The 17,781-nt window shown below is 33.3% G+C and overlaps 1 protein-coding gene and 1 long non-coding RNA gene across 5 annotated transcripts; one reads left to right on the top strand and one right to left on the bottom strand.

Annotated features, from left to right (window-relative positions):
- Positions 1–488: 488 nt before the first annotated feature.
- LOC148624894 (uncharacterized) lies at positions 489–16,442 on the top strand. Of its 4 annotated transcripts, XM_088567988.1 has the most exons (20): positions 489–876; positions 2,971–2,997; positions 4,056–4,100; positions 4,437–4,544; positions 5,120–5,158; positions 5,625–5,696; positions 6,844–6,974; positions 7,235–7,389; positions 7,703–7,793; positions 8,023–8,117; positions 8,466–8,509; positions 9,843–9,953; positions 10,558–10,644; positions 11,287–11,395; positions 11,626–11,768; positions 11,983–12,383; positions 13,041–13,138; positions 13,532–13,588; positions 13,909–13,926; positions 16,199–16,442. In XM_088567988.1, the coding sequence occupies exons 1-20, from the start codon at positions 700–702 to the stop codon at positions 16,222–16,224; spliced, it is 2,034 nt and encodes a 677-aa protein (XP_088424114.1). In that variant the 5' UTR covers positions 489–699; the 3' UTR covers positions 16,225–16,442. The 4 variants fall into 4 exon arrangements, with proteins under 4 accessions (XP_088424114.1, XP_088424116.1, XP_088424115.1 ...); XM_088567990.1 differs by lacking the exon at positions 2,971–2,997 and having other exon boundaries at positions 490–876; XM_088567989.1 differs by lacking the exon at positions 13,909–13,926 and having other exon boundaries at positions 492–876.
- Positions 2,508–4,624, bottom strand: LOC148624895 (uncharacterized). Its single transcript, XR_015919798.1, has 2 exons — positions 4,565–4,624; positions 2,508–2,643 (listed from the first exon to the last, which is right to left on the bottom strand). It is a non-coding gene; the product is annotated as an uncharacterized LOC148624895 (long non-coding RNA).
- Positions 16,443–17,781: the final 1,339 nt, after the last annotated feature.

The raw sequence follows: 17,781 nt of genomic DNA on the forward strand, positions 1-17,781 counted from the left end.
TATGGTGCATGACAATGCACATTACAAACTCAAAACATAGATTAAAGTGCTAAATGTATTGTTAAAATCACTTAAAGTTTGACAGTTGTTAAGCATTAATGAAGAACGAACAAGATTACCGATTCAATTCAGGTTTTTCTCACTATATGAGTGTGATAAACATAGACAAAATAAAAGGTTAAATTATTTGACCTTATAATCGCATATCTAATGTTCTTGTAGTTAATTGTAAAAATTCTTAAATCTTATCACAAAAAGTATAGAATTACTTTATTGACTAAGTTTGATAAACTTCAATAGACTTTTAAATTTTGATATTATTTTGTTAAATTAAATGTTGAAACAATATTTGCATTAAAAGTATGAGAGAAAACCCACTCGGGATTTGCAGCGCGCCTACAAAAAAAAAAGAAGTTATTGGCAGTGTTCTTTAAATTAATAATTCGGTTGTTTATAACATACTAATTGCATTTATCGGGTTACAAACGGGGTCATCTCCATAGTAACTCAAGACAATAGGCCTAATACGTCCACATTGGATCATAATTTGTGTAGCTTATTAAATTATTAACTATGTAACAGGTGAAAATTAAATACCAGTACAAAACATAATCCTAATTAACTAAATATGAAGTGATATAGTTGGCTTAATATTACAAACTTGTATCGTAATTTTGTTTTTCTGAAAATTTGAAAAAAATGGATAGTGATGAAACTAGGAAGAGTAAGTTGTACGGACCTGACAGAAATTTGAGAGTTGAAGCAATTCGTAGGAATTTGTCTAAAAGTTGTGTGCTTAAGGATGGAGAATATAATTTTACACCAAAAGGATTATCTAAAAGTGTATTTGGAACTAGTTATGAGACAGATTTCCCGGTAAGAAAATACGAAGAACTGATTATTTTCTAAAGATCAAATGCAATTCAATATTTGTACAAAACATATCATCACAACGCTTCAACTTAAAAAAAAACTGGTCAGATTCAGAGAAATGATCGACTTTGTTCATATTAGTCAAGGGTCAAGCATTTTTTTTTTAATTTAAAAAGTACCCCCATCTCAAGTCTTTTATAAGAAGCTGTCTTTTTGTACGCACGCGTCTGTCTGTAGTATTATTTTCTCTGCTACTCCAGATAGACCATTCGAACAGTCAATGGATTTCAATAAGAAACATTTTTCAGCTTTTCGAGAATTTAGCATCTTTTTATGTAAATGTCCATTTTTGAGTTGGTACCGTATGTTTTCTTCACTGGTCGTTGTTGACTGAAATATAGTGTGTCCATATCAACCATGATGATATTATTTAGTTTTTTCTCTCTAAAATCGCATACGACATGTGGAAATCATTAAATGACTGACGCTAATATATCATTTTTTTATTCTGAAAAAAAAAAAAACCATGTATCCCATAGGTATGCAGAAAACATAGCATATTTTAAACATATAAACAATACATTGGTAAGGTTGTTGAGGAACGAATATCTCTTATTAAACAAAGAAATTAAGAGGAAATTTGGAATTATTAGACAGAATCCAGTTTGTCATTTACTATCCTTATATACTGACACAATTTTCGAAGTTTTGAGTGTTTTGTTTGGTTCATTATCGCACTAAACTTAATAGAATTATGATTTCTGGTAAATGTTCTATCAATATATTTATTTCTGTCTGTTTGAAAAGCAAGACGTTCCATTATATTGTGGTATTCGTCTCCTATATCGTTTCTACATAAAGAAGACAGTCGAAGTTCTCTTGGTATATTGGTCTCAGTATCGTATTAATTTTCCCATAGACTTCTATAGTGAAGTGCATATTTTTAGGATTTTTTAAAAAATATGTAAATTGATTCAATAAAACTTTCACTTATGTAGCATTTCTAAGGACATGTGAAAAAATAATTTCCCGCAAAGAAAATAGGGTGAGTCCACGAAGATTGGACAGAAAAGTAGTCTTGAACTATAAATAGCCATTTTCCCTACTTTCACTTTCGTTTTGCACTCACCAAACCAACCTTTTCAGTGGAACATTTTTATGATATTATGTTAGATTTTCTTTTAAAAAAGTTCTTCATCTTACAGTGTGATGTTTGCTCTATTTTTTAAGTCACTGTTCATGTCTTTTGACAAAACATTAGTTTGTAGAGAGGCATAAAGAAAATGCACTATATTTTTATGGCATCCATGTTTTGACGTACACCCGCTCAGGGATATGCAATACGATACTGGTACCTATTATTCCATCTACCGTTTTCGATTGGGAGTTTATGAACAATTGTTCTGAATTTTACCATTGTTAGTATATCCTTGTTTGATAGTATATCAAAATAGTCCTCGAACTTAAGTGAATCTTTAAATAGGCAATAATTAATTGTCTTTGGTGATTCGTTGATTCTGGTCACCATGTCTGCTTAAATTGGTCTTCTTTTCTAAGTTTTATCACACTCTTAATGTTAGCGGTAGTGTTTTGGTACATCAAAAGATACGATAGTCCACATTTATCCAAAATACCTTTGATCATGTCTATCCATGGAGATCTAAATGTTGTTTCACGGTTCATCGCCAATAAATATTTTAATATAACAGCAGAGAGTTTGCCAATACTCTACCGATACACCAGATCCATGTTTCAAATATATGGTGGAATCTAGAGTCACCACAAACAAGGTTTTATTAATATATAGGAATCACAATGTCCACCCGTCTATTTCCCTGTCCATGTACCAAGTTATAAAACCACAACTGTTGGGCATTAAATGAAGATGTACGTAATACAAGGTTTTCAAGGTTTTCTAATAAAAGATATTACAAGTTCCAAGCAGGGTATCAATCAGGGACTCCAGTCACAGTTTTAATTTAAGTTTTCTGTGTTTTTTTTCTTACCATCGCTTAATCCAGTTGTTGTAATGACTTTTTAGTCCGAAATTCAACAGTTTTGTAGTTATATATTTATAAAATAATATTATTCCAACAGTGGAAGTATGCTGATGAAAATGATCAGGTAATTAGAAAATGAACAGTCTAATTAAAATTAGTACCTCCAATTTTTATTTGTTTTGTCGGATAGAAAAAAATACAAAAACAAAAACAAAAAACGCAAGATCTTATTTTAATTAGACTGGAAAATACGGACATACTAGTATTTTATACAAAGTATGGATACAGGAGAGAACATTTGGGATGCACCGCTCCAAATAAAGTAGTTTTTGTGAAATTCACATATTTGCTTCTGGTAATCGGTTAAATTTGAAAAGTAATAATGACATACAATACAATGAAAAGAGCTTTGGTTAAAGAATTATAAAGTAACTTTTCTATATTATATCTTTTACTAATTTGGTATATATATATATTGTCATTATTACATTTTAAAGTAAATATGTTTGTTCTTGTAAATTTTCATTTTCAATGAAGGCTATTAAAGTGTGGGTAATATGAGTAAAGACCATTTAATTTTCATTCTCACTTGGTGGTTGTTTCTAATACGGTGCAGTTGCTTAAAGCTCAACACTTTGACTGAGGGGTTTTGAGTGCTTTAACATTCATATTTCTATAGTAACAATATACACACCAGTAAGGAAATTAACACTCTGAACGTTTAAATTCCAAAGTGAATTCGGAATTTTATAAACGGGGATGGTACTAGGGTACCATTTGCTGATTCTGCCCTAATTTCAACAAAATCCACAAAACTTTTCAACAAAAGGGGGTTCAACACCTCGACTCGCGGATCCAAAAGGGGGGTCAACGCCTCGGGGATCCGACTCGGATTAACCAGAAATTATGTTTGCAATACTTGGTTGTGGGTAGTAAGTAAATCGAACAGTTTCACTTATTTCGATTGTAAATTTTCAACTCAAAAGTAAACGAAACTATTCCTGACACCTCACCTTCATGGAATTAAAAAGACACTTGCCTCAATTTCTATTCATTCCAACTTAAAAACCTTACATCAATTCTTTAAAGTCATAATTTGATAAGTGATAAGAAGAAACATCTTTGTTGTGTATTATCCTAATCCTAAACCCATAAATCTATCACTATTTTATTTTACAATAGGGACAGTCTTTGGACCCAAGTTCTTTCCCCGAAACCAAGGAACAGGTAAGCATGCAGAATAATTTTAAGGTGTATTGCAATCGAATATCAACTGACAATAAGTACGTAGGCAATGAATAAAAAAAATGAAACTCTATTCAAACCCGTATGAAATCATACAGCTAAACCAGCTAAAGACAATAGTACAATATAGTAAAATGAAAACAAAAAGTAATCCAAATAGCAAACAACTTCTTGAGGATTCATATGACCTTTTCAAACGATTGCAAATAAATAAATAAAAGTTCACCTCCCTCGTTGAAGGAAAGGACAACCATTGTACAGCGTAAATGTGAGTCTTCATTTTAATCACGACGTTCATAGCTGCAATGGGTATTTCAGCTTTCACATCATTTTGACATCGGCAATGATAGCGGAAAAGATGTTCCTAAACAAACATACAGAGACAGTACAACTAAGGCAGACTTTACAAAGAAGCCACGAAGCAAAGTATGTACTTAAAAACTAACCTTTAGAAATTATTCTTGAAAAAGATAAGCATGTATGAGAGCCTAAATCTATGTTTGGTGTTATGCAAGTTTAAAATACACATATAAACCATATAAACAGATTGCTTATCTAGTTTTGCTTTGTGATAACATGGTTTAGTTTGTTGATGATACATGTATATTCAATCCAAGCAAACATTTGAGTATAAGGTGAGAACGAAGACTGGTCTGATGCAGGAGCGGATCCAGGGGCGCCCGAGTTGAGATGTTGGATCATTCTTTATCGTTTATCTGAAGAAATGAAAGGATGGGTGTTCATACTTCTTATACTCAATATCAAAAAGCTTAAATTAATTTGCACATTGGTTCCGGAGTTTCTGCTGCATCAACACAAAAATCTTGTATGATTTTTATTTTAATTTTCGGGTCGGCATCCGCTACGTCATGCAGTAATCTGCCCTTAAAAATGCTTACATATAAATTATTCTGTGTAGAGTACTATGGCAATGGTTCCTATTTTACTTTTAAAAGCCTGAAAAAAAATACCATGATACACCTTTTTTTTGTCTTTTTCAGCCCGAGATGATTCTTGATAGCAAAATTATCAACTGGCCTGTAAGTAAGCACTAAATATCGGATTATAGGAAATATATAAATATGTTTCAGACAATTGATTAATAAAATTCGCTTTACCGTCTGATAGAAGAAATATTTAACATACAAGTTGCACTTTCCAAAAACATAAGGACATTTTCCGGTCTTTACTTGAATCTGCAATGTCAACTAATCGCACTTAATTAACTGGATCATAAGAAAAAAAGTTGTTTAGAACATTAATGTTCATCCTGACATTGTCCTTGTTTTAGCTCGGTACCCTTTTTTAGTTCTGATAGGGAAGCAAGTTTGGTCTGTATTGTTTATGTAATGCCTTCAGAAATGTTCCATATCCGGTACAGGTTTGAATGCCACGATTCTGTCATGACTTTGCTTCTTTAATTAAGGAAATTCAAAACTTAAGCGTACGTCTGTGTCATAATAGCTTAACCTCACACTTTACACAGCAAATGATTTTGTTTTCCAGGATATGGCTCCGAGGTACATGGCATCTAGAAAAATGGAAACATCCGAGTACAAAACATCATACGTCCCGGAGGTAAAGTACATCCTAACCAGATTAAAACGCGGCCACGATTACTGAATATACTGAATAGAATATGATCATTCTCTCTAGCTCCACAATAGAAAAAGAACGGATATGGTGAAACGTAACAAATGCACCTGAGTATAACCTAAATACAATTCTTCAAAGTCTATCTAAAAAGTAATATAACGACACAAAGACATGTTAATGGTCAACATCTCTAAACTGAAATCTGCGATGGGGTTAGACTAGTTTTATAAGGCATTAACACCCCCCTTTAATGAGAGGTCAAAAATGAACTGAAACAACGAACAAACACACCATAAAATTCATTCAATAATACATCCAATTCTCTCCATGGAATACCCCAACATAAACCACATACACACGTGATATCCACTCTGAGAACGCTTGCAGTTACTGAAAGCTAGCTCGGAACATATTAAAGAATGGTAAATACCATAAAAATATAAACATTAGAAATAATCGGTCACTACAATTCCAGATTCGATGTAGTGCAATTTACCTGAAAATAACTTAGTTTTTACGTATGGATGCAATTAGGGGTCGAATATCTCTGTTTGGGAAAGCAAGGTTCGAAGAATAGACAATAACTTGAAAATCTTATTTTTTACCAATAAATCTATTAAGGGCAGTCGATAAACCCACAGGACTTTGTTTGAAAGAATGAGCTTTACAGACTATTTTTCCGGAAAAGCTGGGTGGGCAATACCATTTAAGTACACATTCCCTGTAACAGCCAAGAAGGTGAAATGTACATGTCTTTTATTGACATTATAAAGTTTAACATCTAAGGGTAATAGGGTATATTCGTAAAATATCGTTGATGTCTGAGGAATTGTTTAAAGGTCTTTAAGCATGAATAAGTTCATGATACATCATGAAACAGTTTGGGTGTCAGAGAAAATATAGATATGTACAGTAACTTTAAACTTATTTCCTTTTTAAAAATAAGCATTCAAATTAAAGAACAAACTTTTTAGAAAGACGTAGATCACGTGTAATAAACATTAAAATAGGTTTCTGATCAGTCTGACCGAAACCAGCATCAAGTCTCGTACAATGGTGTAAAGCTAGTAAAGGTAAGGTTGGTCGTATTAGACTCATACTATGACATTGTGTCTATTTTTTTTTTCAGTTTGCACGAACGCGATCCATGCCACCGGGACATCCAAGACTGAATACTTCCATAATGAAACTGCCACTGTCTGCTAAATTTGTTCATCCACAGAGATCTACAAGTATAGCTTTTGGTAGTGATAAACCTGGGTAGGAAACATTGAATAATAACATGTGTGTCTGATTGAGTTCATTTCTGTTCATATTTGTTAGGGAATTAATGTAGACTTCGACTATACCCGGTATGTGATGTATCAGATTTATTAAACAATAATTAGTTCTGAAATTAAATTTCTAAAAGTTTCAATAACGCAAGGTTGTGCATATATTTGCCTCTTCATAAAAGTGCAACATTTAGAAGAAGCTAGGCTATTGTAATTGACATAAATGTTTTCTCTTATAAATTTCAGAGTTTTCAGTGAGTTTCAGAGAGCATTTGGCGTGGGTGAAGAAATGCCAAGTAAAGTGGACCCGCTACCTGGTGAACCAGGCTCCGTCATATCTAACATGAAAAACATGGAAAAGGAATCTCATGTTTTTAGACCAGGAGATTATGATGATATAGGTATGGGTCTCTCGCACTTATAACGTTTGAAATCCGAGGCACTGAGAATATGCAATAATTGTACAACTATATCAATACACTTATTGGACCATGCATGTGTTAACATATCTATATTGAATGACTTCTTTGATAAAAAAAAGAATTTCTGCATTGGACATTTAACAATTATCGCTACGAAGTATAATTATATTATTTAACAAAGACAATTATCTGTCAGAATATGTCACATAACAGCTAGACAATTTGACAAGCATCAAAGGACCCCAGTAATATATGGAAACAAAGTTTCGATGTAATTTTACGTCTATTTCAGTTGGAAAGATGAAATCGACAGTAAACGACGACTATGGACCGCGGACATTACCACCTGGAGAGGCTGCTGCACGGAAAGCACGAAAGGCCGAGTAAGTGTCGTTTTTAAGTTTTCTTTCGATAATTGTTTTTGTTCGCTCTTCGAAATGATTGCTTGGTATCTTTTGATTGTTCTTGTCTGTAGCTCAATTGAAGATACGTGATTGTCGTAGATGTGGAATTCTGGTTTTCTTCATTGTGTTCTTGATTGTTACGTATCTAAGTTACAACTGTCAAAAAGACAAGTTTTAGTTTTTTAATACTTAACAACTCTTATTTCAGGAGAGGAGAACAAGCTGAAAAAGACGATGAAGATGAATCTAGCAACCAGTTAACGAAGTATGCTAGACAAGTCACAGTTCCTAATGTATTTAAAGGTGAACATATCATACAACTCCTAACTTAACTAAGGGTGGGTCAACCTCAAAGAACATGTTGTTACACACTATCTAAAGAGCAATTCTAGACTTTTTTTTATTACCAATTTAAGACCGATTCAAAAAGACACAAGTAGGTACATTTTTATATGAGACTAGTATAGCTATAGTCGGCAATCCGTTGGAGCATAACTGTGTCCAAGTTAGCAAACTCTGGATTAAGCCTTTTTTTCACACTGCTTTTGACATTTTGAAATATGTTAAGTACCATTTGATATGTATCTTTTTAGCTTGTATCAATGAAGGTGTTGCTAAAAGTTTTTTTTTGTTATCTATTATTGTCTTCAGATGCTGGCGATGGACGAACATACCAAGAAACAGCTCATTTCGAGGTAAAGCTATTGTTAAACCCAAAATTAAATAAATGATGACAATGTCGATTTACTTCAGTTGCTTTGTAATAGAATTATTTTCGCGCTTATCACTTCTCGACTGTGTGCCCCTTTCAAGAATTTCCAAAATAATAATAAACTAGCCCCTCACATAGTAATCCCTTTAGCATACCTTTCAAGTACTGATTGTATTTTCTGCAGCAAATGTAAGGCTTAAACGAAATGACATCGTTTTAGAACCAAATTATTTGTTCTTTGTTCACATCTATATCGAGGAATGTTCTAGTTGTTGATTTTTTTTACTTACACTAGAGGTAGTAAAGTTTTAGAGGTGAAACATTAGTTTTTAGCTCACCGGTCCGAAGGTCGTGTGAGCTATTGCCATCACTTGGCGTCCGTCGTCGTCGTTCATAAGTTTTCAAAACTTGACTTCTACTCTGTCACTTCTTGACCAAACTTGGTATAAATGTTCTTTGGGGTATCCTGCATAGAACTGATGTGGGGATTTTTGATCCTTTGAAAAACATTACCGCCGTTACTAAACATAGAAGATAGGGGTGAGACAGTAGTTTTTCGCATATATCTCGAAATTCGTTAGGTAAAGCCAAATTCTGACAGGAATAAAAGTATTCAGCATGGTGAGATCTATCTTCGGTCAAATCTTCATTTTAATCTGTTAAGCCATATTGGAGTTATTTCCCTTTTTCGACATTTTTTTGGCTATTTTTAATGTTATTTCTTTCAAAATCTTTACCTTTGACACTGCTTGACCAATTGGAATTAAACTTGGATGTTCCTTTGAATAACCTGCATAGATCTGATGTGGGGATTTTTGATCCGTAATAACATGACCGCTGTTACTAAAAATAGAATATAGGGGTCAGATAGTAGTTTATCGCATATATCTCCAAAACCGTTAATTAGGTTTAGCCAAACTCTTTCAATTGCTGAAATGACCCTTATTTAAGGCAAGGCCTTCAAAAGTCTTTAGGGATCAATGTTGTCAGGCGACTCTTTGTAAGAGTTATTGCCCTTGAAAAATGACGGTTTTTTTTTACAATTTTTCAGCCAATATCTTTGAAACTACTCAAAAGAAACGTTCAATTGCTGAAGTTATCCTTATGATAAGTCCTACTACTGTCTTCTTAAATTGTTGGACAACATCTTGTTAAAGTTATTGCTCTTGAAGGACAAAATTTAACCAGGTGAGCGATTCAGGCTCCTGAGAGCCAATTGTTTATTTTTTTTTTATCATACTGGTTTTTGTAAATGAGGAAGTCTGTGCTCCTATATATAATCGAACTGTTTCAGAAAAGGTATATTTTTCTTCTAGTTTGGTACTGACCCTGACACATCCAACACCATATATGACAAAGACTTTATCTCCAGATCTGTAACAACACGTGGTCCACCTGCCAAAATGATTACAGCTGATGCTGGAAGTGTAAGTTTTTTTTATAAGTACCATTCTATATAAAATTCGGCCTGTGGTACAGGTGCTTCATGGTGTAGAAAAAACTCAACGAATAAACAATGTTTTTTTCGGTCTTCAGATGCTATATTTCAACGTATTAATAGCTTTTTCTGCAATCAAGTCTACACTTTTGAGAAATCCATACATTCATCTCGCACTAAAATCAACCAAATCAAAGCAAATGAAAAACGATAACTCTTGCAATGTGATAATATCGTGTACAATCAATATGATGAAAAACCAAGACTTGTTATGTGGTCGGTAACTGATTCTTAATAAGAAATACAAGTGAATTCGGTGGGTTTTTTGACGTGCATGAATCACCTGTCTGATTTTCATTAAGACTGCTACTTAAACATATTCAATGTACCAGTATATATATCTAAATAAAAAGGTAAATGTTAAAGATATTAAAATCAAATTTCATTTTTTCAACTGAATATTTGAAAGACCTTGCTAAAAACTGAACTAGAAATTCAGAATAATTCGCAGTTCATGTTATTTAATGGAAATATTTTGCGGCTTAAAATTTCTTTGAAAGCATAAGCACAAGTTATTTGTATCTATTATTCAGCTTTTCCACCAAGATCCATCATATATGAAGGAACCTGGTACATCAAACAAAACAGATTTTAGCTACACACCAGCTATTCCATGGAAGGTAATCATTTCTATCTATCATTGCTCAGCGGGCTCGTCCAAATACATAATACGTGTAGCTGGTACCAGAAGCCAGAAAAATATCATTCTATAATTTTATGTTTTGGTCGTACGGGTGGTATGCTAAACTACCAAAGGTATATTCTTATTATGCGGTATAACTTTAATACTTGTAGTGTACGGACAAGTAACATGAGAAATATCATAATGCTAGTATGTATCTTGAATTTTAAAGAAAATGTACAAATCATTGGAAAGGAAGTGGTCGACAGAAACTGGCGATGGCATTCCACTAAAAACTTGGAGCATGGGCCAGGTGCACCGGTAGGGCAAGCGTCTTCTGCTTTACTGGAAACACCCACCGAGTTGCTCATAAAAAGTTAAATCCAGGGTAAACGAAATGGGAAAGGAAAACTTTGACACGTTGCACAAATAAGTTTTCAAGGTTGCAGATGGATGCACCGTAACGATCCACGAGTTCATGAGGCGTTATACAGTTTAGTGATAGTTAGGTTTTATCTTTGCTACAAAAGATCCAGACAAAAGTGAATATGAAGAAGATGTCTTAATATATTTATGTCTTGAATGCATATAAAGGTAAATGTTGTGTTGTTACGTTTTATGTATGCTACTTTTTTGCCAGAACTCCAAAGGACAAACGGCAATGGAGATGAACTTGGAAAAACGAGATACAGATAATGTCGTTATGAGTTTTGACCTTCAGAAACACACTTCTGACAGACAAAAGTCACGTGAGTTTCATTTGAATACCTTAAAGCTTGTTTAAAGTTTTAAATTTCATGACTAAGAATTCTTATAGGTGCATTCACAGTGACAGTCATGAAATCTGGAGTTCTAAAAAGGACAATATTTCCGCGTTGTATATGGAGATTCACACACACACAAAACAAAAGAAACAAGAAAGTGAAGCATAAACAAATAAATGATACCTTCTTACATGGAACATTCTTCTTAATTTCAGTTGCCCATTCTGATTACGTTGGTCCACCTAGAGGTTACAGACCAATGGAACCTGTTCGAAGGCCGAGGGTTATTTTCGATTATCTGACTCCTAACGATGCACTACCATATTCTGGTCTCACTGATAGGAAATCTGAAGCTAAGGTATGGGACTCATGCATCGTAGTGTATAGTATACTTAATGCCACACAAAATTTATAAAAATAAAAAAAAACTTTCCGAAATGTATTACATGGAAGCTGCCTAGAATTAATGAGTATTTTACCTAAATGAATTCTTATACAAGCGAGAACGTATTAAAAATTCCTATCTTATGTACATATTATAACCTCGAGTTTCTCCTATATGTCGTTTACAGACCAACTTTAGTGGTAATTTGATGTCCGGTCGTTATGCAGTAGGTAGACGAAGCAATCAGATGAGTACATGTAAAGACAGGCTAAACGATGGGAAACAAACCCATTTTACAGTTGGTTACGCTCCATTTGACTTTGCAACTGAAGCCCAACTGCAATTCCAAGGAGACCAGAAAAATAATGGCCATATTCAAGCTGCCGGAAAGACAGAAAAGAAAGGAGAAGCACAATTCTTGCATTTCTTTGTGTCAAAGAACACACAAGACTTGAAAGCAAACGATCCACATATAGTTAACACGAACGAAAGTATACGGGCACGTGCAAACCATGCTCATCTGCCTGCAGAACACGCGATGCGGTCGTCTGTTATGAAGGCCGATTTTACTCCTTTAGATTCAAGAACGTGAGTTGCTTACTTTTTGTATACTAGTACACGATTATGTTAAACAAAATTTGCAAGCTCTGCGTTTTTGTTTGCATTATATGAAAAAAACCTTTTTCTTAAAGATTGAAATTACAAATTTCCAGAAACCATTAAGCTACTTGCAACAATCTTTGTTTCAGCAGTTTGACATTTCTTTTTTTTCGATTTGGCATGTATCACAAAAACACAATAAAACAACAAACGAACGAGAAAAAAAAAGAAATATGATAACAAAAAAGAAAACAAGTAAAAAAAAACAAACAAACAAAGTATAAGCAACCCGAAAAAAAAAAACATGAATGAAAAACGGAAGGGAGATTATTTCCATGAAGGCATACACTAACATTATACCGAGAAAGAAAATAATGAAATTCCCTTTAAGGGCTTTCGAATAATAGTACAATGGACGAACGGACGAACAACGTATACCATAAGTGATATGCGTTGGGAATTCGGTCACACCACCTTAGCACTTACAAGAATTATTAAGTTCAATTACATTTCACAAGGAACTCACTAGTTAAACACAAGTACTAAGCGAGATCAAGCAGATATTTCCTTGAACAGAAACAGTTTAGCTAGAACAATTCGTCGCACTAGGTCTAAGTATATTAAAACTAACAAGATTTTTTTCAGGGTGTCAAATATAGAAGTTCGAACTATGCTAGATTGTGATAAGAAGAACGAAAAGCCCATTTCCTCAAGTCACCTGTTCCATACAGACAATTCTGGGAGTAAGTACATTAATGTTGCATGTCCTTGTGTGTATAGGAAGAAAAACAAAAACATTCGTAATCTTTGATGTTAGGCTTCTGACCAAAGGAATAGTTTAATTGCATTTAATGTTAAAACAGAAAAAACAAAACAAAAACAAAAAAAACAAAACAAAACAAACAAACAAACAAACAAAAAACAAAAAAAAAAATAGAAAGGAAAGTTCGACATTTAGAAGGAAAAAATAAAACAAAACAAAACAAATGGAAACCAACATTATTTTTTTTACATTTGGCCTAGAATTTCATAAACTAAAGATACATCAATTTTGATGATGACTTCTACCACTTTTATTATTTTTGTCTGCTATTGAAATGGTACATTTTCGACGTGTTTTATTGCTCTGTTTACAGGAGACAACTTTGTTAGTACTGCCATGTCCGACTTTATCAAACCAGAATCCATGACAGGTACGTTAACTAGAAGACAAAATAATTCAAATTTTCAATTTCAGTAAAGTGTGCAACAAATTGCAAATTATAAATAATCTCACATTACCATGATAAATCTTCATCGTCTATATTTTATTTCTATATATGTATATTCCTGTCGAAAAGTATAATTCAAGTCATATGTAACGACTCTATTTGAAATGGAAGGAAAAAAGTCTATATGAAGTTCGGCTATTCCTTGTGAGTTACCATATTTGTTCATGTAATTTGCACATCAACAATTATCAACAAAACCATACTAGTGGTATATACATGCATATAAATATTTTGATATTTAGCATCCAGGAGAAGAGCCGGTAAGAACACACGTACTGAAATGTATACCCGTATAATTTTGATTTATACATTTAAAGTGAAATTAAGTAGATAAAAGCTATAAATAAACCTCGTCTATGAACTATTCCGTGTCTCAAAAACCCTTTCACCTGAAATATTCTCTTACCAACTTATTAGTGCAATTCTATAAATTTACCAATCAATCCACAATTTCCATCTCCGACCCCCAAATAATCTCTCGTGCCAGTCCCATCCCGTTTGTTATAAACCTATTTCCGTCTATTTATTTTAGCATTTAATGGATAGCTCTCAGAACTAGATTTTCAAAATAACAAGTGATTAAACGGTTAATGAAGAAATGTTGGAAGAGAATAATAGTATTTGTCCGATTAATTTATAATCAAACATTCTGAATTATACAAATTGTCAATTTTAGTGCAAAACATTTAATGTTAATTTTACTAATGTGCTTCATTATTATATTTATGACATATATAGTTGATGGTTGGCTTCATGGTATTTAGAGCTAAATGTAACTTCATGCAAATATATGACACGCATGTTATATGTAATTTGAACGCCGCTATGTCCATATACCATTGAAATAACACTTTTCATGTGTAAATAAGCATACATTTCTATTTGCTCCTAAAATATGATAAATAAATGGCCTCTTTCATGTTGTCCTTATTATAAGCCCTCGACTGGTATCTACCAGCACTCTGTGCCGATATCAATGCCTTGGAGTGATTATCAGGCTTTTGATGGATGTATATTAAGGTTAACCGCTGTCCTGATCTATTCATCCACACGTCCTATTATTATTACTCAGGGGTTTCAAAGTTTTTTATTCAGTATTTAGTTCCATATCGTTTTTTTTGTTCTTCGTTAAAAGAGCTTTTCAGCATTAACAAGGGATGACGGGTTTATGGGGCGTTTTGGTGCAAATGTTTATTTGCCTCCTTTTTTTATTTTTACGATCGTTCCATTTATTTCATTTTAACATCAAGCACGAGAAAATGCTGTCGTTAAGTATATGACAATATCAAGTTTCTTTTCTTGTCCGCAAATAGTTGAATATAAGATACTTCTGAGCAGATCTAAAAATATTACTTTCCATAAACTCAATTTAAGTTCTAAGCTGTTATCAACAATTGAATAAGGAAACGAGTAACAAGTGCAAATATTTAGCCCCTGAAGTTTTACATTACAATAAACAGACATTATACAACAAAAGGAAATGAGTTGAACTTGATTTTTTTTTCAAATATTCAGTTCAACGCGTACACTATAACATAGCAAGTTTTTACAGACCGTCTTTCGACCCTGACATGTTTAGTAGTCTGATAGATGTATAAAATTAGCAATAAGACAGATGTAAAGGAGATTAGTAGAATAAATCATCATTGTCACTGGTATACATATAGGAACTGAAATTATGGAGACATGTTTCGTTTCAGAGAGGAATGAGTTATTCTTATTTGTTATTTAACATAAAAGTCATGTGGTATTCTTTAATGTGCGTGAAAATGCCAGGGGCATTGACACACAGTATGCCCACTTAATATTGTTCAATGAAATACTAGTAATCAGAATAAAAGTGAATATAGAGGGCATCATCATTATAAATAAATTAACCGTCTGTGGGAAGTGATATTGCCATCAACATGGATGTTTCAGACAATATCACTATCCATTAGTACAACTGAATTTTCTTAGTACTGTATACACTTTCGACCGTGAACAGTCAGGTAGGGCAATGATGCACATTTGTAATGATATCGGTAAAAGAATGGTAAATGTCTATGGCAGTTGGTTAAACTAAGGCAAACAATGTTTTTAATGTTGTATATGATATAAAATGTATGAGGATCGCGGGAAAATGACTTTCGAAGGAATTTGGCTAATCTCGTGTGCACTCCATCTGTGGTACCAAACCTCCTCAGTTTTGACGTTGAGCCAAAATACTTGACAGGGAATTGAATAGGACAGCATTAGACTGGCTGTAATCATATTACCCTACTGAAGTTTAATAGCAACTTAAGGCTTAAAACTACCCAAGTAAAATGAACACTTGAGTACACAATAGTTTTTCCTTGTCCAGTTTCATCGCTTATGCCACACTTTGAGAATCTCCTTGTATTCTGGAGTTTGTTTTAAGCGATTTGATAAGTCGAAGTCGCTGACGAACTCAAGGATAGTTTCAAATATAATGAAAACTATATGAAAGATGCATGATTGTACAAAACAGTACAATTGAATATTCAATTTTGTTTATTTTCTTTTGTGCAGGTCAGAAGTTTCTTGCAGCACTGTAAAGGAACACGGACTTGTTCAAATAAGGATCAGGATGAAAGGCCAATATTTTATTGAATGTGCTGCAAGAATTTTGAATGCGACATTAGTTCTCTTCTTGAAATGACATTTTTTGCTTCTTTTTAAATTATTTTGAAATATTATGCGTTAAGAAAACATAAATATTGGTTTTCTACTCTGTATACATTATTATAATGTTGATAAAGATAATCTAATTGTAGCATTTTCATGAGTCTAGTATATCCTGTTTATTTGTACCGTGTGCAACAATCGTTTTCTGAAGCATTTTATGATCATTGAAATAAATAAAAGTGAGGAACATACGAAGGCAAATAACACAACCATTTAACTTTGATTTGTCCTGATATTCCTTTTAGTATTTTCAATTATTAGATTACTAGTATTAGTCCGATCGGGTATTACTTTGTACATGCGTATATTCTGAAGGCGAACAGGATGGTGGAAAAAGTTAATCAAAGGGGCGGATTCAGGGTTAAGACATCGCGTTTCGGACCTTTTGTTCAGAAAGTTTTAATAACTTAACGCAAAATTTGGGCAAAATGAGTACTAGTACAAAATATTGAACCTTCTTTTTACAATAAATTTCTGGACAGGAACTAAATTAAAACAAAAATGAACATGTACGTTTCCGACAAAAATATGAACAATATTCCTTAAAAAATCAAACACAAATGTTTTTAACGGATATTCGATTTCCTATTGAATACAACACAGAAAAGAATTGCTTAAAAAGGACCTAATGACTTGAACTATAAAGGTGCTATTACCCATCGGTTACACATTGTTGACGAGTTTCTCCAAAGACAATATTATATAACTTCAACTTGATGTTATGTCTGACCGTGCGATAAATGGCGTGACAATCCATTCATTTTTGCCTATTAAGATACTGCTTATGTAAAATAATTAAGAACTTTCTAAAGGTTGAATGCCTTTAGGAATGTCACAACTGGACGAAATTACAGACACGTTTTATTTCATGATCCCTACATAGCAACCTCGTTCATTCGAACTAAGCATCGGTGCGTTTTCACAAGACGAAAAATTCTCTAATTAGGACTTGTTTTCTCTTTTTTTTACGCCTTGTTTAAATAAGATGACTTTGTAGTGTAAGATAAAAAAGGTACGAAGACACGTTTTCGTTGAGACGAGTTTCACAGAAAACCACAGGGATGGTCTCGCAGTCGCTGTGTTTGCCTGAACCGCAGGGAGTCATCGATCCTATCCCCGGAGCCCAGAATTTAAAAAAAAGACCTGGTAGTCAATGTAGTCTCGTACACGTAATAATTTAATTCTGAATTTTGGTCTAAACAGAAAATGTTCTCCCGTGTGTGACGTCATGGCTTCCTGTGCAGATTCTATAGCTGGTAAATTGAAAAAAAAAATTCCTGAAATCATAGAAATTGCTCATTCATTTCTATTGTTACAAGGTGAACACAAGCTCTCCCCCAATAAAAAAAAATACATGATCAAAATAAACCATCATGGTATGGCTCACTGCAACAAATTCTTCTATAAAATTTGAAATGTTAAAAAAT

The sequence above is a fragment of the Perna viridis genome, chromosome 2 (assembly GCF_037379345.1).
Source record: "Perna viridis isolate PV_CMFRI_1.1 ecotype Kerala chromosome 2, ASM3737934v1, whole genome shotgun sequence".
NCBI classification, from domain to species: Eukaryota; Metazoa; Mollusca; class Bivalvia; order Mytilida; family Mytilidae; genus Perna; species Perna viridis.

Excerpts from the sequence above, each read along its gene's own strand:
- LOC148624894 (XM_088567988.1), top strand. The coding sequence starts at position 700 with ATGGATAGTGATGAAACTAGGAAGAGTAAGTTGTACGGACCTGACAGA. Across the intron at positions 877-2,970 it reads GTTATGAGACAGATTTCCCG|TGGAAGTATGCTGATGAAAA; the intron begins GTAAGAAAATAC and ends TTATTCCAACAG. Across the intron at positions 5,697-6,843 it reads AAACATCATACGTCCCGGAG|TTTGCACGAACGCGATCCAT; the intron begins GTAAAGTACATC and ends TTTTTTTTTCAG.